This window comes from Sinocyclocheilus grahami, unplaced genomic scaffold (assembly GCF_001515645.1).
Source record: "Sinocyclocheilus grahami isolate Dianchi unplaced genomic scaffold, SAMN03320097.WGS_v1.1 scaffold960.1, whole genome shotgun sequence".
NCBI lineage: Eukaryota > Metazoa > Chordata > Actinopteri > Cypriniformes > Cyprinidae > Sinocyclocheilus > Sinocyclocheilus grahami.
In genome coordinates this window covers 352,679-376,444 of record NW_015506139.1, presented here as the reverse complement: position 1 = coordinate 376,444, position 23,766 = coordinate 352,679, and the positions used below count along the sequence as shown (strand labels likewise).

The window sequence follows — 23,766 nt, the reverse complement described above, 5'->3', positions numbered from 1 at the left end:
CAGCTCCCAATCTGAGATGCATGTGAACAAACTGACGATGCAACCCGGGTCTCAAGTCAAGTCAGCACGCTGATTTAATTAGTCTTACTAAAAGTTAATTTAAAAAAAAAACCATTTGAGTGATGCAAAAGTGGTCATTCAAGCATATCTGCATAAAGTTTTATATTTTGTTTTTGATTTTGTTTACTTCAGTTCCACATTTCAAGCTGCCTAATATACAAAAGTAGCTATAGCCTATGAATGATGATCTATTTATGACCAAAAACAACTATAAGTTCAAATGTTATTATAAGAAAATAATCCAAGTGAACGCGCATGTGCGCTCATCCAAGGCTAATTTATCATGTCAGAATTAAAACCCTATAGCAATGCCACTCAGTCAGGTGTGCCAACTCTTATTTATAAACAGCAATATTTCATACCAAATAAATAAACCATTAATTTTTAAAACTGTGGCTGTAATATTTTTTTAGAATTTTTGAGAGATTCAAGGTTGATATGTTGCTCTGAATAATTTATACCTTTCTTTTAATTGAAAATTATTTTATAATTTCCATATTTTATTTTCAAGTGTTTTGAATGTATTTCTCCTCTTGCTTATTTCATAATCTTTAATGGCGTATTTTGATGTTTTATTTGTTTAGGCTATGTAAAGTGCTTTAACATTTAAAGGCGATAGAAAATAAAGATGATTATTATGTTATTATTATTATGAAATTATAAAATTGGCTAGCTGTAGTTTTCTTATTAAAATCACTGAAATATTTAAATGTCAATGTCAGATAGGCCTAAGTCACTAAGCTTTACGTTGTATTTTATTAATACATTCATAAATAAATGTAGGCTAAAATACAGGTGAATAAAGCAAAATGTTAACAAAAATTATAAACATTATAGCTATAAACACAGCAATAGGTTACTTTAGTTCCCTTCTAAAATATATTTTTATTTGACCAAAAAAGCAGCCTTTCAAATTTTTCCTGTCAAAAAAGACGCCAAGTGTGAACACGCCCTTAGAGAGGAAACTGTTACTCCGTAATTTATGGTCATACAGACAGAAGCAAAACATAATTAAAAACTGTAAAGCCTTTGCAAAATAAAGAAAACGTACAGGATGCCGCTTAATTTCTGCTGTCTCGGTTTCCTTTCCGTGAACTTCAAGCATATCACAAAGACACTCAGCACATTTTCTTCTTTCGCTTTTTAAATAAATTTAAGTGAAATATATTTCATGCATAGGCTTATATATTTCTTTTTATTTCTATAGTTTTATTCCGTTTTCTCTGTTCAGAAGATGCGGTTTTATTCTGTTTTATACCATTACAACAGCAAAGTGATTCTTAAATTATCCTTAAAATATAAGAAATAAAATAATCCATACAGGCCTACAGCTGCTTTGTTTTTTTTATTGTTTTTTCATCCTCAGAAATAATAAAATAAAACAATGTTTGACGGTTATTGGCTAGAGCGATGCATTAATAATCTGAGCTAAAGTCTGAGCTGAACAACAAGCTTGCCAAGCGTGACAAAAATTCGCAAGTTTACAGAGATTTTTTTCGTCTTCTCTGTGTTCATGCAAAAGTATCTGAACTAAATTTACATTTTAACAGGTTTCCATTCTAGCTTTTAAAATAAATGCTTTCAAACAGGAACAAATAAACACCAACAAAACTACCAATCACTAAAAAAAAATACCCCCCAAAAATTGAGCATCAACCGCTTATGACATCATTGTTGGTGCCGTGCCGGCACATTGTGCTCAAAATTAGGCAAAACCATTGTTAAATGTGTTAAAGACTGACAAATGTAAAAGGAAAACAGTCATTTGTATTATTGGTTTTATTTTGTGTTTATTATGATTAAATTAGGTTTTGTGTTTATAAAATATGACTATTGTATATATCTAAAGAGTATAGTTGAAAATGTATTGTTTTAAAAAAGGCCTATAAAAAGGGAGGCCAGACTCACATTTATCACTTGTTAACCAAGTCGAACGCGAGCATGCATCAGTAGTACCGTGAGCAACCCCCATCAAAGCGAGTATATTGAAGATACCCTTTGTGTGTATATATTTTGTATATAACTTTTTCATATTTATTTTCCAGTTTGTTGTTTCTTTGTTACTTTGCATTTTTTGTGTCTTTGGTGAGAGTGTAAACTGAATATATTTCTTCACATCATCATTCGTGGATATATTTATCTGCGGTGCTATAAATAAACTACACTTTGCACGAAAGTGCTATTGTGGGTAGAGCCATCATTTTTACATCTTTTACGGACACTTTCTACATCCCCAAGCGAGTTGGTGGTTCTCGCAATATCACATTTGGTGGCAGTGGTGGGATGGCTACCCGCAAGATAGTGCCGAAAAGCAAAAGAACCCAAGGTAGATTATGATCACGGGCCAAAGTGGTTGCAGAGGGGGACACCGCAGAGTCGACGGAGGATTAAGGGGGAGCGGAGGCATTTCCAAAGGCTTCATATGAGTGCCACACACCATCAAGGTCAAGGTCAAGGTCGATGCACAGGAGCAATTGGAGAGGAGGCATCTGGCAGAGCTCCAGGGACTACGGGATGTGATTCTGCAGTCTGCTAGATCTGCTGAGACTCCCAGTGATGCCGAGGGCATGCGAATGAATCTTCCGACGCCGACTGCTTCAAGAACCGCACACGCTTGCAGCACTAACACCCCAGCAAGTCGATTTCCAAGCCAACCGAGGCCAATGAGTGAACTGCCAAAGATACCTGTCTTCCAACAGGGGGAGGACATTGAGAGTCATCTTCGATGCTTCGAACGCCTGGCCAAGACTTGGGGATGGCCTGAGGGAGAGTGGAATTTTTGTTTGGTTCCATTGCTTACCAGGCAGGCTTACCTGGTGATGGATGAGGAGCGAGCAGGAGTGTATGCTAGAGCATAGAACAGTCATTTCTGATGAATGTTGTTACAGTTGATGATTTGCATGCTGATATGATTTTAGGAAGACACTTTTATGAACTGTTGCAAGCCTCCATGGACTCTAAGACCGTTACCTCTGCCACTGTACATAAATCATGCCCTGCTGTTACCCGGGCTAAAGCTAAAGCAGGTCTGCAGCCACTGCCAAACTTGCACAATAGTCTGCTGCAGGGCGGGACCAAGGGCCCAAGAAAACCACGTCGACAACGTTGGCTTGAAAAGTATCTGGGTGACTGGAAGATCCCAGAAAACATTGGGGAACTGCAAAGAAAAGATGAGTCGCTTAAGTCACTGTTAGAAAAAGCTGCCTGTGAAAAAGGTTCAAACTTGTGTGATGAAATGTATGTGATTGTGAAAGATGTGTTTGTACTTGCAAGTCAAAAATGTTACTTGTTTAATTGTTTCTAGATGTTGTAGACCCATTGTCTTGCACCTCCCACACACCATTCCATGGGTTGGTCACTTGGGACAGCATAAATCACATCAATTCACGTTTTCATTGGCCTTCATTTTACACTGACGTACAGACATACTGAAACACATGTGCAACATGTCAGTGCTGTGTCCCAGAGTGCCCTTGTTCCCTCTCACTGTTATTTCTACTCCCTTCAGGCGTATCACAATGGATATTGTGGGGCCACTTGAGAGGAGCAGTGCAGGACACCAATACATTCTGGTAATATGTGACTACGCAACCAGGTACCTTGAGGCTTTCCCACTCCATTTCATTAACACCCCAAAGATCATCCAAGCCCTTGTACTGCTGTTCTCCAGGGTGGGAATCCCTGAAGAGATTCTAACAGACTAAGGGACAAATTTCACCTTGGCAACTTCATCGCCAGTTGGGCATCACCGCCATCAGAACCAGTGCATACCATACACAAACAGACGGCTTGGTGGAGCGGTTCAACCAGACACTAAAGAACATGCTGTGGAAGTTTGTATCTGACATGGACGAAGTTCCTCAAGCTTCAACTAGTTTCTTCCCTTTTGAGCTCCTATATGGCTGGCAAGTGCAAGGACCCCTGGAGAATCCTGCCTTCAGAAAAGATGAGAAGGGCATCATCCAGTATGTTCTGAAGATGAGGGACCGGCTTGAACGCTATCAAAAACAGGCAAGAGAGAACCTGAAAGCAGCACAGAAAGCACAGAAATGGTGTATTACGAGATGCACCATCCAGGTAAGGGGAAAGCTAAGTAGATGTATCACATCAACCTGCTCAAAGAATGGAAAGAGCCACCTGTGAGTCAAGGGATGACGATGATGGTGAAGGAAGTGACTGAGGTGATGGATGAGGAAACAGAGCCAGAGGCCAGGGCACAGAGAGAACCAGCTGAGGTGAACTTGGAGCACCTGCAGGATCCCAACAGAGCTCAGCTGCAAAGCCTCCTGGAACAGTTCCCCGTTTTGTTCTGCCAGTGGCCGGGGAGGACAGAGTTAATCTACCACACGATCCAACTCACTGACCCAACACCATCAAGACAACAACCTTACAGAGTGCCAGAAAGTTTAGTAGAACCCCTGAAAGGAGAAGTGGAAATGATGTTGCAAATGGGAGTGATTGAGCCGTTCAGAAGCGAGTGGAGCAGTCCCGTAGTTATTGTCCCAAAGAAAGACGGAGCGCTACGTGTCTGTATAGACTTCCGCAAGTTGAATGCCCAGACCTGTTTCGATGCTTACCCCATGCCGCAAATAGACGGCCTGCTGGAGAGAATTGGACAGGCCCGATATATTACCACCCTGGACCCTGGGGTATTGGCAGGTGCCCGTTGACTGATGGAGTCTAACAGTTAGTCTGATGGAGTGGACTGAGGACTTGTGAGGCAGCTTTCAGAACTCTCAAAGAGAAGATCTGCAGCAGCCCAGTCCTACAAAGCCATGACTTCAACCAGTGATTCCTGGTCCAGGTAGATGCCTCAGCCACAGGAGTTGGGGCTGTCCTGGCCCAGGGGGAGGTGGGAGCAGAAAAAAATAGTAGTCTACATCAGCAGGAAGCTGTTGCCCAGGGAGACCAGGAACTCGACTGTGGAGAAGGAGTGTCTCGCGATCAAGTGGTCCCTCGAAAGTCTAAGATATTATCTCCTGGGGAGGGAATTTGATCTGGAGACAGACCACCGGGCACTAACATGGATACAGACAATGAAATACCACAACTCCAGAGTTATGAGGTGGTACCTCAGCCTCCAACCCTACAAATTCAAGGTGCGGCATAGACCAGGAGAACAGAACATTGTTGCTGACTACCTGTCGTGTTACCTGGACAGTACGCGGCCAAAAGAAGGGGAAGGTAATGTGATGAAGTGGTTTCCCCGCTGGGTGCAGCACACACATGCACACTCACCACACTGATTTCCCTTCCCCTCCATATGGTTGCCAGCCGAGCAGGTGCACATGCCGTCTTGACAGCCTATGGACAGTTTCACACAATACATTTCCCTGTTCCATTTCATTGCTGACAGAATGCAGTGTTTTATAATTTAAAGATTATAAAACGAGATTAAGAGCTCGCCTTAATGGTTTAAAACAAAAAGGCAATATTGTGACGTAAAGATGTTAACAGGTTTATTACTAAGGTGAAAATTTAAATTGTTCTAGCTATTTCGTTCTTCTGGTTTGAAAAGCAAAGTGGAATATACATAATGATGTGAGGTAAATCAGCCGTAAGGCAGCCGTAGACTTGAAATATGAAAAGACTTTAAAATATTACAAAAACTTAGATATTGCATGGTGAAATGCATACCTAAATTAATAGATTTGGGAGGCAGCTCCATGTCCAAACTGCCGTTACTGTGGCACCCAACAACAGCACAGCTTAACTCCGCATATTTTTATATTTAGCTATACTGAAAAAGTTTAAATTCAGTCTATCTTTTTTACCCCGTTTTAACATGGATTTCTATGAAGACTTGCTGTAGATGTCGGGCAAGATGGCAGAAAGCAGCGGCAGCACATAATATCCACGTTCTGATTGGTCAGATCGCCTGTCAATCAAGCTCCGATCTGCCCTTTTCGCCTCCGATACCGATTCCGATACCTAGGGTTCGGTATTGGCCGATACAGATACGATACCAGTGAAGTTTTTTTCCCTCATTTAAATAAACGTAGAATTTATATATCTCTGTGTGTGGAACTGATAATCATTCTTTCACAATCTACTAGATACAGACTACTTCATTATAAAGAAAAATAAAATAAACAAATATGAAAAAATATAGGCCTATGTATATTTATAATCTATGACAAAAAAATTATCAAACTAGGTTAGTGGATAATTCGGCAGCAAAAGTTATTCTAGAAAAATCAGTGTACAATAATTTTAGAAATCTAAACATTTAGTGGAAAAATATTTTGCGCGGAACAAATATAAGTGTTGCACTAAATATGGTAAAATGTTACACATTGCTATTTGATTTATAAAATCCATTCATTAAAAACATTCATGAATGTATTTATATATAGGTATATACTATAAAATTAAAATATATTTATTTTAAATGTATAGCATATTTTTTAATAAGGCAACAACATATGATACGATAGGACAAAACAAATACAGTGCAGCACGAACTGTTTTTATACAGTCAACCCTCTACTGACACCTCGCCATTGGCTAGTATATTTTTTTGTTTACTCGCCAGACTGAAATACTATACTATCTATATATATCTATATATATATAAAGTTATGCCATTTTACAAACATATATAATGTTTGTAAAATGGTACATCTTTTTAAATATCTGAAAGTACACTCTTAATATCAGTCAGTCAAGCATTATAATATGATAATCAAGTATTAATCAAGTATTCTCCGGCAAGAAGATAAAGTCCTTTTTGCAAAATCATAGACATGTATTTACAAATCAAGTATAATGGGAACACAGAATGATCTTGGAGAGAGCTTTACCGGGCTGACTGCTGTAACCGAACGCGACCAGGGTTTAAACTTTAAAGGCTGAACAAATGACTGACAGCCACAGCGGAGAAAAGAGTTTGTGTGAACTTTAATGTAAGGACTTAAATATTCATATGTAGCTCACATTAAGCTATTGTATGGCTTCAGAAGTAACACAGAATAATTCGCACAATCGAAAAAATAAATAAAAAAATTCTCGGAATTGGATTGGCTCTCTGACCGATACCCGATCCGAGAAAAATGGCAGTATCGGAGCCGATACGAATATCGGATCGGCGCATCCCTAGCTTTAAACTACATGCGCTGTATGAGGCTGCATGATTTGATGACACATCTGTTGTCAAGTATAGATGCTAAATGTGAAGAACTGCATGTTAAAAATGCAGAGGCATAAATATAGAGGCAAAGACTCAAGATCTTATCTCACAGGTAGATAAATAAATAGCTGAACAATTAGTGAAAAGTGTAAAAAGCACAAGAGCACCATTGCAGAGTTCAAGGCTAAGCTGAATGCACAAGTGTTCATGTCTCCCAAAACGCGTAACAGCGATGGGGCTAAAAAGCATGTTCACTTCTTGCTGTGATGATTTTGCAGCATTTAGTTCAGAAGAAGCATGTGCCACTACTCAAGAAAGTGTGCCAATTTCAGTTCCTAATGAACATTACACATCGTGTGCGTCTGATTAGAGTTAAGATGGGCAGCGTGGTAACCCAGGCACACATAGTCATAGGCCACTATTGTTAAGCCGGTTAAACACGAACAGGGTGCGCAGAGGTATGCAAATAGACAGGCAGGTAAGAAAGCCTCTCATAATGTTCGGACTAGAGATGTCAATTTTCGATAATTTCCATGATTGATCGTCGTTTAAATTAACGATCAATTAATCGATTAATCGTTAACTTTAATGCAGCAAAATGCGTCTATTGCAGCAGCACGCAGTCACCGGCATGACAGGATGTGCAAAAGCCACTAAAAAAAACCCCCGCTTTCCCACTTTCTCACCCGAATTAAAGGGGTTTTAGTCTGAATAAAATGCTAGTAGCAGGATTGTAAAATTAATAGATATGATTATGATCATTTGATAAAATGAAGAGAGATCGTTTGAGATCATTTTACTTTGTTGACTGTTTCCTATCCCGACACAGAGACCGCTGAACGCGCCTCTTTTAATGGTTTTGTGGTGCTCGTTATTGTATTTTAAAACACTACTGCAATGTTTTCAACTGACATTATGGCATTTAAAATAAAATTATCCCAAACGTAACTGTGGCGCGTGTGGCTGTGCTGCGCAGTCAGTGAACCGCTTCCATCGGCGCTGCTGCAGCAAAACACACTGTTGCTAACATGAAACATTATCATGTGAGTATTATGACCAGTACTTAATTTGATCTTGCTGGATCCTGTTCCGGAAAATGTCCGATTCAAAATTTTTGCGTTCCGGTAGGCCTATTTGTTTTTAAAAATCCGCCATTTACAGTGCATTAGATCGTGACAGTGCATGCTTGCGTGCATACGAGACGGAGCGAGCGAGGGTTTGGCTAGATGTATTTGGAGGTTATTACGTCTCATTCGGCACAAATCCAAATGTTTCCATATTCGCAATGTATTTGAATGTTAAACTATTATTTATAATGTAAACTAGGCTTGTACTTTCCACGCATTCGCATATAGACGGAAAAGATCATCCTCTTCACATGAGCAAAAAAGTTCTTAGCATAACAGCAGAGTAGACCGGTATATTACGGTATATTTAAACTGACCAGTGTAACCCTTTTATATGTTTGGTTGACTTTTATTTTGATAATGAACAGACTGCGATGTAAGTTTGAATTGCTAGAATATGTGGGGTGTGTGCGCGATAGGCGCCGGTGCGATTGAACAGCTGAAACATAAAAACCTAAATTTTTGGAGTAAGATATAATCCACAAAAGTGTTTACTTTTATTTTTGCACACTCAAAACAAAAACAAGATTTGTGCTTCTGCAAAATAAAGCAAACAAACAGAATGCGCGTTGTCATCCTTTCCTTTCCGTGAACTTGTTTATGGAGCACCGCGCCACACTTCTGTTTTAAATCTGTTAACTTAATTATTTAAGTCAGATATATTTCGCATATTTTTTTTAATGAAAACAAATTGTTATTTTTATTTTAGGCCGATTACTTACATAGGCTACACATTTTCCTTAAAGCATCCTATTTTGACCCAGGGCTTGAAAACCTGTGCCTAGGCTAGTTAGGTCCATGCAAAAACTTGTGAACGATGCTCTTTGTTGTGGCATCACCGTTTAGTTGCATGCTCCGGGAAAACGTATTGTCAGTGTCGGTCATAGCACCATTTAATTGCAGTTTTGAATCCAGCAATGATTTATTTACAAATGATAAGCTCCGATTATGACAAGTGTGATATAAAAGCTTTGTTTATTAGAGGAATATTTGGTTAGCTGGAAAATCTTACATCGCGACCATGCTTTTGGATGCCGTTCGAGCCCATATAGCCTACATTTATGCGGCTTTGTTCTTGGTCACGAATTTCCACAAATTCAATAATATTTAGGCATTGTTTCTTTTCCTAAATCCTCACCGTCTTACCCTCTAATTTCGCAGGTTTATTTTATTGTTATTCACTTTGTATCACTGTTTTTGCATCTCTTACTGTGGTAAACATGCGGAAGGGGAAATGAAAGATTTCATGGCCATGAATTAAGAATTCGTTCGATGTATTAATCTGTTCCCTCAGTTTAGTTAAATCATGGGTTAAGGAACAAAATGAATGAAACATGGACAGTGGCCACAAATTAATAAGTCGTAGGAACGAATTAACAAGTTGTAGGAATGAATAGCCTATCCTTCCCCCGCAGTGTCCCGCAGCCCTGCAACCTTCACCTAATTATTTAAAATCTGGGGAAATGACTGTTACTACATTTCTAGTGCATTCCATGTTGAAGAACTTTGTGTTGTTTCTATTTGAATGTACTTTTCAAGTTTAAATCACATTAAAAGATTAAATTGTAATTATGAGTGAATGATGATGCATTTATATACAGTCACCGTCACTCACAGCCGCTCGCACGTGTTTTGCGCATAAGCCGCACGCAGCCCAAAATTAAACCGCTTAACCGACCATCGATAGCTTTAATCGATTGCATCTCTTATCGACAATTAATCGATCATCGATTAATCGTTGACATCCCTAGTTCGAACTGAAGATTTTGATTGGACGAACATTTCTTGGTCCTACGCCTTCCACAGAATATGTAAATACATTTAGACCACTTGACTTAATGATTGCTATTGGGATTTTTGAAGGGGCAAGTGAAAGAGAATTTTACTTGCCTGACCGGACAGCTAATCTGATTAAAGGGGTCATATGATGCTTTTTTAAAGATCACTATTTTGTGAATTTGGTGTAACAGAATATGTTGACATGCTTTAATGTTCAAAAAACACATTATTTTTCAAATACTGTACATTATTGTAGGTCCTCTATGCCCCACCTCTCTCAAACTCTTCGTTTTCCTTCGTTTTCGAAGTCCCTCCTTCCGACAAACGCAGTCTGCTCTGATTGGCCAGCTGACCCAGTGCATTGTGCAACTATACATAAATACACACACATGCATGTATATATTTAAGAAAAATATGTTATATTTATATATTAAAGGGGTCATATGATGCTGCTAAAAAGAACATTATTTTGTGTAATTGGTGTAATGAAATGTGTTTATGCGGATTAAGGTTAAAAAAACACATTTTCCACATACTGTACATTATTGTTTCTCTTCTATGCCCCGCCTTTCTGAAACGTGTCGATTTTTACAAAGCTCATCGGTCTGAAAAAGCGAGGTGTGCTGTGATTGGCCAGCTATCCAGTGCGTTGTGATTGGCCGAATACCTCAAGCGTGTGACGGAAATGTTACGTCCCTTACTATTTTGTGATGCCTGCGGCAACTACATGTGATGACCCCGGGCTGGACTCCGCTTCGTCCACGGTGAAAGCCAATCCGGCGATCGACAGCGCGAAGTTGAAGCATTTCCTCAGCGACCAGCACGGATCAGCTCCAGTCCTCTTTTGGAAGACCAAACAAAGTAGTTTCGCTTTCACAACGAGAAACAGTGCCTTCACAACATGGCGGCGTCGGCAACAATACTACAGTGAGAATAAAAGTTATGCCTTTTTTCTTTGTGTGAACATTTGGGCGGCGTTATGCAAATCTTCCCAGATAGTGACGTAGGTATGTGGGGGCGTGTTAGAACGAGCCGTTTTAGGTAGGTGTGGCTGACTCTTAACTTTTATAAAGAATATCTCTTTGGATTTGAGACTTTAGTCTTTGCAACTTTACAGATCTTCTTTATGCACCAAAAGCATGTAACACTCCAAAGAGAAAGGAAAAATTTAAATCGCATCATATGACCCCTTTAAATATATTTATATATAATATAAATTATATGACTATAAATGTATAGTATATACACATGTAAATATTTTCAAAATATATACTGTATGTGTGTGACTTTATATATACATAATATACACAGTACACACACATATATTATGTACACAAAAACTTTTATTTTGGATGCGATTAATCATTGCCCAGCTCTACATTTTAGTACAATACTGTCAGTGTTGACTGTTTTTGCTCGATTTAGTTAACAAAAATATTGTCAAACCAAAGATCACAGCAGAACAGTTGCGCATCTCTAAGCAACACACAACGGTGTTTTATTAGTCAAGTAAAGTTACCATTATTTATATAGCACTTTTTACAATGCAAATTGTGTCAAAGCAGCTTTACAGTATTAAATGGGGAAATAGTGTGCCTTTCTCCTCTGTGTCTTTCTCGGTAATCATTCATTACTGAATGACTCTGCGTTTCTGAATTAATCATAAGGTCTGCATGGAATTCTGTATCCCACAATACAAGTTGTTCTGACTGTTTAAATAGTCATTTAATTTTGGGTTTATTTTATTGGTCAAGATGCATCATGTGATTTAAGTGAGAGGTCATGGCCACCATCTTAGATTTAATTTCACAACAGCAGTGATGCAGCAGCAGATGTCTCCCTGATAAAAGCTATATTTCGGTTTATTCGTCTATAAGTTTAATTGTTTACTGAATTTCATCTATGTTAAAAAATAAGTATTTTATGCCATTTAAAAAGAAACATTTGTGGTGCATTCGAATAAGGTTGTTGTTTTCTCTCTTGTATCAATGCTAGATTTGCGGTTTTCTTTCCTAAAAATTACTTTTAGTCATACTTTATACTTAATTTATGTTTTGTGTTTGCATTATAGTTTCACAAAATTATGATGTGCAACTGAAGATTTCAAGTAAAACACTGGAAAAGAACTCCTTCAGTTTCGACTTTTTCTTTAGTCCTCATCCTGTTTTACTATCTGTCGAGGTGCAACCTATTTGCAGCAGGGACAGAATACAAATACTAGACTTGACCTTATGCAAGGTTCAGACTACACAATATTTTTGTCGGTCACGATAGTTACTGTGCCAGATTACACGATTTTGACTCCTAAAATCTTGTGTTGTGGACAAAAAACATGTCAGACTACATGTTGCTTCCCAACCATTCATCGCTTGCCGTCTTTAACGACGCGCGTGATGTCATCGAGAAGGCGGAACTAGTGACTGACTTCCGAAAACAAGAGTGTAAACATTGCTGAAGCGCTTCCGCTATAGTTCGCCAGCATTTTTCTTTCTTTGTTCTGTCGTGGTAGTCCCTTGATGACACATCATACAGGCAGGAGTACTGTTGCCACAGCTCCACGAACCTTTCCTCCATCTCATAATTATTTCGTTTCGCCATGTTTGAAACCTGTGTATGAAAGAGCTTCTGTGCTGCTATTGGTCAATGTCACCAATGTGACAGAACTCGTCGTGGACGACGGAAAAAAAATTTAACATGCTAGTCTTTCTGTCGTGATGCATTGCAGACGCGGAATCGATTGTCATCCACTATGACACACTACACGAGCTGAAACGATGGAATCTTGCATCCCGACGCCCATTGTCGCTTACGAATCCCCACGACACCCTACGTCAAGCAAATCGTGGCAAAATCGGGCTAAAATCGTGTAGTCTGAACTGGGCATTACAGAACTAAGGAAAAAAGACACTAACAATGTCAAACAATATTATCAAAAATGGAAAATAACTGGATCACGTGCAATGTGATGAGCACAGGTGACAATGTAAAGAAAGTAAAGAAAAGTGTCCATACCCCAACAGTGCCTGCAATGAGCCTTTTAAACTGCTCCCTCTTTTTCTTCTCTCCTGCCTTTGATACAGTGGATTGTATGGTCTTCTGATCAAACTGCTCCAGGGCCTCAACATGGATATCAGGGATCTGATTCATGATGAAACGCAGCTCATTGTATCGAGGCCTCTGTACAGAAACATCATAATTAAAAACTACTAAATCATTGTTAATTACATTTTCTCACCAACGCGTTAAGTCACTACCATAATCATTTAAAGGTGCATTCAGTAGTACTTTAGCTAGTGTTAACATCACTGTTCTTTGTGTACTAAAAGTAAAACATACCACAGTGGTGTTACATGCCTCACCGCCATCTACGAGGATCAGCATGATCATCTCTGACTTACGTAAATTACACAGACACTAGTGAGTTATAGCGAGCAACATTTCAAGTGTCGAAACATCCTTTCAACATGACAAAATACATTAAAAGGGGTGACCAGCACCACATGCAATTAATTTTTTTTTAATAAACTATGATACAGTCTGCTACTGAAAACACCTTTGCTGATGGACGTTGTTAATGGCTACAAATTGCAGCCAAGATAAGGAACCATGGGAGGCCAGTGACAGTAAACTATATTTAAAAATTGTGATTAAATCACTGGTGTAGCCTTAAAAATTCTTTGACATTAAACAAGTTCAATATTGAACAGTCTAAACACATCCCTTCTAAACAGGAATTATAAACCCCAAATACAGTTCAATTAAATCATCCTTAAAGCATCCGCAGTAACAAAAGATACATAGGACTTTGCAACTACATAGGAATAGACATCTGCTGGTACTTAGTAACATGATATATTGCAGTAATAAACATGTACAGTATCGTTATCGTGAGCACTTCAAGACTACAAATAATTCTTGAAACCGTATTGTCTAGAGTTTTGAAATGCACAGAGCTTCTTTTTCATCAAAGGGTGAAATTATAAAACAGTATGCTGTGTAAAAATTGGGTCCAATTTACATGTTGGTGTGACCAAAAAAGGCAAACCGGTTGAATGAGAATCTAAATTCACTCTCTGACAAGTAGGTGGTGCTTATGGAAGAGCAAAAATGCAGCGCTTACCCCTGTTGGCTCTGTAAACAAAGCTGCTTTGGACATCTTTGTGTTTCTGACACCCACTTGTCACAGAGTTGTCAAACAGGGTTTACATGTTTTCAAACAGCCACTTGAATTTTTGTATTTGCTATGGTGTTTATCAAACAACAAATACGCAAAGGCTTTATACACAGCTCTGGAAAAAATTAAGAGACCACCCAATGAAGTTTATCTTTTTGCGACTGCCAAATGACATATATGCTTCCCAGACACATTCAAGATATCACAGCTGAGCTGGCATGACGCACTAGAGACTCGTAGATAAACAAGGCCAGCTGAGTTAGCGCAGCATTGCAGCCTTCATGTTGTCCATGCATCTGCAGACCCTTCAGTACACTGGTGTAGAGCCATGTCACAGCATCCGGGAGAAGGTTACAGCCAAGCACCTGCAAATTAATTAATTCACATATAGACTATTCACATATATGCCTTATTTTCATAAGGCAAAGGATTCAAAAGTTTTAAAAAACTGTCATTATTAGAATGCAATTCTAATTGATAACTGCAAACTGACAGAAATAATTTGGTGAATTGTCTGTTCAAGATAAAAATTTCACTAAGAGGGAGAGATAGAAAAATCAGTACCTGTTTTAGCAAAGTCCAGCAAAGCACACTAGCACACCGTTGACAGTTTATAGTGTCTTTCCAGGAAAGGGAGTTAAAACATATAGTCAGGAGAGTCATATATATATCCTTAAAAAAAAAAAAAAAAAAAAAGAGGGTGAAAAACATTTTACTCCGTTCACAGAGCCCCAGTATAGAAGCCAACTGATGGAGAGTACAAAGAAATGTTTACCTCACTCTGGAGAAGGCACTTGCCCAATTCTGAGAGCTCATCTGAAGGTGTATTCATTTGAATTCCCTGTGAGGAGTCCATCAACACCATCTCCTCATCTCCTAAACAGATGATGAAAAAAAAAAAAAAAAAAATACAGTGCCAGTATGAAACGGAGAATGGCTCATATGAAAACATTGTAATGTGACAGCTGTCAAATGGAGCGGATCACCGTATTAAACCGGAGACAACTGCAGGAGGTGGTCTGAGCCCGTGGCATTGCGACGGGGGCTCTGGGAACTTAAGCCCCTAATTTTCTGCTAAAAGTCTCTGATGTTTTTAAAGATAGACCATTCACTTTACAAATAAATGTTTTATACCTTTTAATTTATTCTCCAAGTACTAGAAGTTAATCTGCCCGTGATGAAAGCAGTCTGCACTGTTGGCTGTGGTAGATTACCGCTTACCTTATGGGTTCATTCCACTAAACAGCTGTTTTTTTGTTTTGGATATTTAAATAGCCAGATCGTGAACAGATTCAATCACCCAAGCAATCTTGTTCCTAATTGACAAGGATGCAGCTATGTCTATTTAACCTGTGACAGTATTTGTTCACACTGTAACATTTAAATCTGTGTTTTTGCTGCTGCTGTCCCAGAGAGATCAATTAATGTATTTGAAACATCTTCACAAAGTCTTTATACAAACATTCAAATACATCACAGAAGAACTGGGATAAAAGTTTATAGTTCTGATAAACACTGTTATCTACAGTAGCAAAATCGAGTAAATCACTTTTTTGAAAGTGACTTCACACTTAAAAATAAAGATTGTACCAATTACAACGTAACGCTAGAAGGTGGAAATGCTGATTCATTCAGGAAAGAAATAAGTGCCAAAAGAAAGCCAGCCATGTTGGATGTAATATGAGGGTTTTTTTGCCACACTGTTTTGAGGGTCTAACCATGGCTAAAAACCTCATGAAAGTATGTTTTGCCCATTTAGATTAAGAGGGGTCATATGATGCTGCTAAAAAGAACAGTATTTGGCCCCGCCTTTCTGAAACGCGTCGATTTTTACAAAGCTCATCGGTCTGAAAAAGTGAGGTGTGCTGTGATTGGCCAGCTATCCAGTGCATTGTGATTGGCCGAATACCTCAAGCGTGAGACGGAAATGTTACGCCCCTTGCCATATTGTGATGATGCCCTGCCAGGCCGCAGCGATGATTCAAAAACATGAAAACCCATTATAAACGAGGCATTCGTTGCATCCAGTGGGGACACAATTATGGATTATAATGACTTATACTGTCTTTTTACGCATTGTGTTGCATCGCGCCACGTAAACATAAAACCATGTCTGCATTTGTGATCGGAGAAATGACAAACAACAAGCACTACTCTACACTGCCCAAAAAACTCACTTTAAATATATAAAATATAAAAACTCTTTAAATATAAAAGACAGAGTCAGAACAGCCAGCATTGTAGTCTACTCTTCCAGGAAACAGTCCTCCATAAAATGTGCTGCACACATCCGAATATTTGGGTTGAAGTGTTCTGGAACAGTGTTGTAAATACAACTTAACCACTGATTTCTAGTCGTGTCCATTTTTGGAAGGCCAAACAAAGTAGTTTCGCTTTCACAACGAAACAGCGTCACACACCGCGGCCTACAGTGAGCAGTGCTAGCGTGAGGAACGGCCGGAGGGTTAGAGTGAGCAGAGGCACGGGCTTGAGAACGGCGCGGCCGGCGATTTCGACGAAGGAGCGTCCGGACGGACATGTGATGACCCCAGACTGGATTCTGCTTCATCCACGGTGAAAGCGATCTGGCGATCGACAGCGCAAAGTTGTAGTATTTCCTCAGCACCCAGCACGGATCAGCTCCAGGCATGACGAAGCAGATATCGTCCTCTTTTGGAAGACCAAACAAAGTAGTTTAGCTTTTACAACGAAGCACACAGTGTCTTCACGACATGGTGGCGGATACAACAAAACTACAGCGAGAATAAAAGTTACGCCTTCTTTCTTTGTGTGATGATTTCGGCTGTGTTATGCAAATCTTCCCACAGAGCGACGTAGGTACGTTGGGGCGTGTTAGAACGAGACGTTTTAGGTAGGCGTGGCTGACTCTTAACTTTTATAAAGAATATCTCTTTGGATTTGAGACTTTAGTCTTTGCAACTTTACAGATCTTCTTTATGCAACAAGAGCTTGTAACACTCCAAAGAGAAAGGAAAAATTGAAATCGCATCATACGACCCCTTTAAACAAAAACTCACAAAATACTTAGCATGTTTGTACTTTCATAATCTTTTTCACTCACATCAGACTCGTCTGCAATTCATGGGTGTATAGAGAGGGCTCTAAAGCGCCACCAAGAAAATGAATGACATTTAACCATGGTAACATACCACTGCAATAATACCCTACCATGCCCCTACAATCACGATTACCCTAATACACTGTACCTTAAAACATTGATATCACGCCCCCCTTATAACCTATACTGCAGTTTGCCCTGGCTACATCTTGCATCAAATGCAAGGGCCCTACATCCCCATGCATCAGGGATCCCTCGTTAATATTTGTTTTGTGTTTGATTACAGTACAAACAAGTGTCCTGCAGCTTGCCTCAGTTGGGGAGGCAAACATGGGAAAGAATGTTTTCATGTTCTTGAGTTGTGCTACTGCCTTCTTGGCTATGCTTTCCTTTTGCTTTTATTCCTTTTCTTTTTTTAAGACCATGTGTTATTTCAGTTTTTCTTTTTTAATAAATCTGCAAAAATGTCAACAATTCTGTGTTTTTCTGTCAATATGGGGTGCTGTGTGTACATTAATGAGGAAAAAAAATTAACTTAAATGATTTTAGCAAATGGCTGCAATATAACAGAGTGAAAAATTTAAGGGGGTCTGAATACTTTCCGTACCCACTGTATATATATTTATATAGGCCTGGGAGATAAAACGGTATCAATATTTATCGACGGTACACCTTTGATAACGTTATAAAAAATGTTCAATAAAGTGCACGATATAGGCATGTGCTATGAGTGACGCAGACAGCACATACAAACACGAACATGAGTGCTGTGCCTGCCTGTAATGAGGAGATTGTGAATACAAAAATTAATATTAGTCGAATTTAAAATAAACATTTGCATTTGAATGCAAAAATAGTACAATCAAATGTTAGGTGTGCATCAGGGAGCATCATCAGTGAAGCACGGGATGCGGTGATAATGATGTAAGTGACATCGTAGTTTAATGTTTTGTTAGTCTAGCCCACGAGACACGCAGTTGCTGCGTTATTCATTCAAAATATTAGAGAAATATTGTAGCTCAATGCGTAGAAGATCTTGATTAGGTTAAAACCGAAACCAAGCCATTGACAACGCATATTCAGCACATTTCCTAGATGGACAGATATGACTGCTGCACTCACGTCACACAAGTGATGTAAAGCCATGCAAAGTTAAAACAGTTTAAACTTTTAAAAAACACGTCACGAATTTGTGGAGGTTTATTCCTTTTCACTGCGTCTCATATGTTTTTAAAGGCAATCTGTGTGAGGGGCGATTCGGCTTTTTGTATTAAGCAATGCATAAATACGTGATGCTCTTTTGTTCATAATTGTTTATGCAATTTACGAAATTATATTTGATTTATATAAAGTTAATTTTGACATATTTCACGTTTTTTTTAATAGACAGTTATTTCCTTGCGTTGACAATTTAATGTGCTGCATTATTTTGCTCATTGCGCCCTCGGGAAACATGCCAAAAGTTTAACCTATTTAATCTGCATATAAAACATTAGAAATGAGATATTTGTTTAATTTTTATTTTGCATTTGACTGTCAAAACAAAAAAAATATTTGTTGTTTGTCTCAATAAATTGAGTTATTTAAAAAATACAGTGGTTAAATATAATTTTTTTTTCTATTGCTCCATTTTAAAAAAGGCTATAAAAATGTCAATAATTATTGATACCACACGATGAGAAACATTATATCATTGATAATTTGTTTAGCTATATTGTATATATACACATATATATATATATATATATATATATATATATATATATATATATATATAATTATTATTCGTCTTTAATAATAATAATATATAACGAACTTAGAGAAGTCTAAGAAGAACTTAGTTGGGTACCTACTTTTATTCTAATCACAGTAAACTATGATGGATGTTTCATAGGGATGAATGACAGTCACGCAATAAATTTACATCCTGGAATGTTAAAAATGTCAACAGCCTTAATAACAAGCTGTAAGATCTTCTGTCATTTTAGGTGTTTTAAAACTGATATAGCCTTCCTTCAAGAGACACATTTATTCAAATTGGATCACCATAGATCATAGAAATCATGGGTGGGGCATATTTTCCATTCTAAATTTAATGTAGAACACCTATAATGATAGAAAATTATTTTGTTTTCACTTTCCAGCATTATTGCTGACCCTCATGATTGTTATATTATTGTTTCTGGAAAACTCTTTTGTACCCAGGTCTTGCTAATGAATGTTTACGGCCTCATTTGGGATGATGGAAACCAGGGCCCGTATTCACAAAACATCTTAAAGGGGTCATATGATGCGATTTAATTTTTCCTTTCTCTTTGGAGTGTTACAAGCTCTTGGTGCATAAAGAAGATCTGTAAAGTTGCAAAGACTAAAGTCTCAAAATCCAAAGAGATATTCTTTATAAAATTTAAGAGTCAACCTCGCCTACCTAAAACGGCTCATTCTAAAATGCCCCCACATGTCTACGTCACGATGTGGGAAGATTTGCATAACGCCGCCCAAAGAAAGGCCGTTCACGCAAAGAAAGAAGGCTTAACTTTTATTCTCGCTGCATTATTGTTGTTGCCGCCACCATGTTGTGGAGACGCTGTGTGTTTCGTTGTGAAAGCGAAACTACTTTGTTTGGCCTTCCAAAAGAGGACGATATCCGCTTCGTCATGCATAGAGCTGATCCATGCTGGTCGCTGAGGAAATACATCAACTTCCGTCGAATCCCGCCAGCCTCCGCTCACTCTAGCCCGCCATGTGTTTCGTTGTGAAAGCGAAACTACTTTGTTTGGCCTTCCAAAAGTGGACACAACTAGAAATCAGTGGTTAAGTTATATTTACAACACTGTTCCAGAACACTTCAACCCAAATATTCAGATGTGTGCAGCACATTTTATGGAGGACTGTTGTACTGATCCTGGGAGAGTAGACTACAATGCAGGCTGTTCTGACTCAAAGACTGGAAGTACGTTTTCATATTTAAAGGATTTGCCACTGATGATCAAATGCGAGTTTTGAGCAGTGTAGAGTAGACCTTGTTGTTTGTCATTTCTCCGATCACAAATGCAGACATGGTTTTATATTTTGTGGTGCGATGCAACGCAAAGCATAAAAAGACAGTATAAATCATTATAATCTGTAATTATGTCCCCACTGGATGCAACAAATGCCTCATTTATAATGGGTTTTGATGTTTTTGTCTCGTCGCTCCGGCCGGGACACAGCATCACAGTATGGTAAGGGGCGTAACATTTCAGTCACACGCTTGAGGTATTCTGCCAATCACAATGCACTGGATAGCTGGCCAATCAGAGCACACCTCGCTTTTCAGACCGATGAGCTTTGTAAAAATCTACGCGTTTCAGAAAGGCAGGGCATAGAAGAGAAACAATAATGTACAGTATGTGGAAAAGAATGTGTTTTTTGAACTTTAAACTTCATAAACACATTTCATTACATCAAAAACACAAAATAATGTTCTTTTTAGCAACATCATATGACCCCTTTAATGCCTGTAGCTGTGACCTCTGTAAAACCTACTATTTTAGCCAGTCCCCATTTTCAATAAACAGAAGTTTAAGATATTGACATTTTTATTGCACCTCTCCCACTCCATTTTATTGTACCTCTAGAGCTAAATATTTCAAATTAACATACCAGTCCACAGCACTGCTACCACTGTTCTGCACCTTAGTCCCTGTGCTTTTGAGCATAGCTGAAATTTTTGCCATTCTTTATGCCAAGTCACAAATAACTGTCTTCAGCAAAAAAGAACAAGGAGGCATGGAAGAGACTCACCATCTACTTCCTCTTTGTTTGCAGATAGCTCTGGAAATTTTCTTGTAATGCAAGTCACACCTGGAAACATGTTAACAAAGCTTTTGTTTTCTTTTGTATAAAAAATGTAATCAAACTTGAAAAGCTGCACATGCATAAAGGTAACTTACTTAGAAGGTCCATGACTTCCCGTGTGACCAGCCGCAACAGCTGCTCTTCCACCACTTCCTGAGTGACATGGTTCTCTTCGTAGGCCTCATCCTCCTCCTGAGCACTAAAATATGAATAACAAGAATAAAATCAAATCAAATATACCTGCAAGCAGCAATTAAGGGGCCAAGCACAACAAAGGCAAAACAATGAGGTAAGCAAGCAAGGCAGGGAGCATCTGACCAATTAAAAAAATACTATCACGTGTAATGTGAAATTGCTTATCACTTTTGACCAATTGGTGGCACTACCACCAAAATGATCTGGTGTGGTCAGTGTTGGGTGAGAGTGACACAAGATCCATTTAGGCATCATGCCATCAACTTAATGATAACTTGTACAGTGGTGGCCAAAATGATTAGAACACTATCATTTTAACCAGTTAAAAATGGTTTTAAGTCCATTATTTCTATCTTTTCAAACTATTTCAATCTTTTCAAACAGCCATTTAGATTTTTTTTAATCACTATGGTGTTTATCAAATAACAATGTATATTTGTTCTTTTACAGCATACATACTATCTATGGGTTGGATTCAAATGAAAACATTTCTTAAATAACAAAAAAAAGTAAACGCTACATATATGATTTTGCCTATACTTAAAATTTAGTATACTCATTTTTGTGTGTGATCCTAAAGAATCACACAAAGCGTTGATTCATTGTCTAAAGCATGATACGGTGCACATCTATATGAGATGAATGTTGTAAAGCCATTAACACAAGCACACAGAGAATACTCTTATCCACTGTCAGTTAGACCCCACAACCACCTTCACTGTCAGAAGTAAATGGATAGGTGAGGTGGACAGTTGGTGGATTGAATAATTTTTAACTTAAGACCCTTCTCATAAATTTACCTAATCAGCCTACAGATTAGGTTTTACTGAACCCAACAGATGAGGCAGAAAGAACATGCCCAAACATAACACCTTTTCAGAAGCATATAGAAAGTGTGATGGGTAATGGTCTTGGTGAATTCTTTAATTCTATGTTTTAGTTTTCAGTTTTTAGGTGCTTTATTGGCATGGAAAATATTTTGTACACTCGTATTGCCAGAGCATTCCAGTATTGTTGCAAACAATCCAAACAGTGATGTCTTAGCTATCAACATTTAGCCTATAGATATAAATTCATTGTGAGCTAACCTGTGTTGCCTAAACTAAATTTATTAAATAAAGGTCCCTCTGCCACACGTTTCAAGTATTTGTAAATCCGCATTTTTCCATCTTAAAGGATGCAATATACATTTTTCCTTTCTCTTTGGAGTGTTACAAGCTCTTGGTGCATAAAGAATATCTGTAAAGTTGCAAAGACTAAAGTCTCAAATCTAAAGAGATATTCTTTATAAAAGTTAAGATTCAACCATGCCTACCTAAAACAGCTCGTTCTAACACGCCCCCACATATCTACGTCACGATGTGAGAAGATTTGCATGATGCTGCCCAAATGCTCATGCAAAGAAAGAAGGTGTAACTTTTATTCTTGCTGTAGTATTGTTGTTGCCGCCGCCGCCAAGTCGGAAGGCACTGTGTGTTTTGTTGTGAAAGCGAAACTACTTTGTTTGGCCTTCCAAAAGAGGACGATATCCGCTTCTTCATGCCTGGAGCTGATCCGTGCTGGTTGCTGAGGAAATACATCAACTTCGCTCTGTGGATCGCCGGATCAGCTTTCACCGTGGACAAAGCGGAGTCCAGCTTGGGGTCGTCACATGTGGTTGCTGCAAGCCTGCCGGTCGCTCCTTCGTCGAATGCGCCGGCCGCGCCGTTCTCAAGCCCGCCCGCCTCCGCTCGCTCAAGCCGGCCTCCGCTCACTCTAGGCCGCCGCTCACTCTAGGCCGCCACCCTCCGCTCACTCTAGGCCTTCGGCCTCCGCTCACTCTAGCCCGCCACCCTCCGCTCACTCTAGGCCTTCGGCCTCCGCTCACTCTAGCCCGCCGTGTGTTTCGTTGTGAAAGCGAAACTACTTTGTTTGGCCTTCCAAAAGAGGACACTACTAGAAATCTAGAATAGTTTTAATTCGTTACTAGAAATCAGTGGTTAAGTTGTATTTACAACACTGTTCCAGAACAGTTCAACCCAAATATTTGTGTCCAGCGCATTTTATGGAGGACGGTTTCCTGATCCTGGTAGAGTAGACTACAATGCCAGCTGTTCTGACTCACAGACTGCAAGTAAGTTTTTTTATATTTAATAAATAAGTTGCCACTGACGATTCAAACGCGGGTTTTGAGCAGTGTAGAGTAGCACTTGTTGTTTGTCATTTCTCCGATCACAAATGCAGACATGGTTTTATGTTTACGCGGCGCGATGCAAGTTAAGTCAAGTCACCTTTATTTATATAACGCTTTTAACAATACAGATTGTGTCAAAGCAACTGAACAGCATTAATTAGGAAAATAGTGTGTCAATAATGCAAAATGACAATAGTAAACACATTTTTC

At 38.7% G+C, this 23,766-nt stretch overlaps 1 protein-coding gene across 1 annotated transcript in view; it reads right to left on the bottom strand.

The window, feature by feature from the left end:
- Positions 1 to 23,766, bottom strand: part of xpo5 (exportin 5) — a 99,606-nt gene that overhangs the window by 1,026 nt on the left and 74,814 nt on the right. The window contains exons 27-32 of the mRNA XM_016249922.1: positions 21,284 to 21,387; positions 21,135 to 21,194; positions 15,045 to 15,145; positions 14,834 to 14,941; positions 14,497 to 14,634; positions 13,108 to 13,272 (exon numbers count right to left, since the gene is read on the bottom strand). Of these exons, the coding sequence (XP_016105408.1) occupies positions 13,108 to 13,272; positions 14,497 to 14,634; positions 14,834 to 14,941; positions 15,045 to 15,145; positions 21,135 to 21,194; positions 21,284 to 21,387 (676 nt within the window). The remainder of the gene's footprint in view (positions 1 to 13,107; positions 13,273 to 14,496; positions 14,635 to 14,833; positions 14,942 to 15,044; positions 15,146 to 21,134; positions 21,195 to 21,283; positions 21,388 to 23,766) is intronic.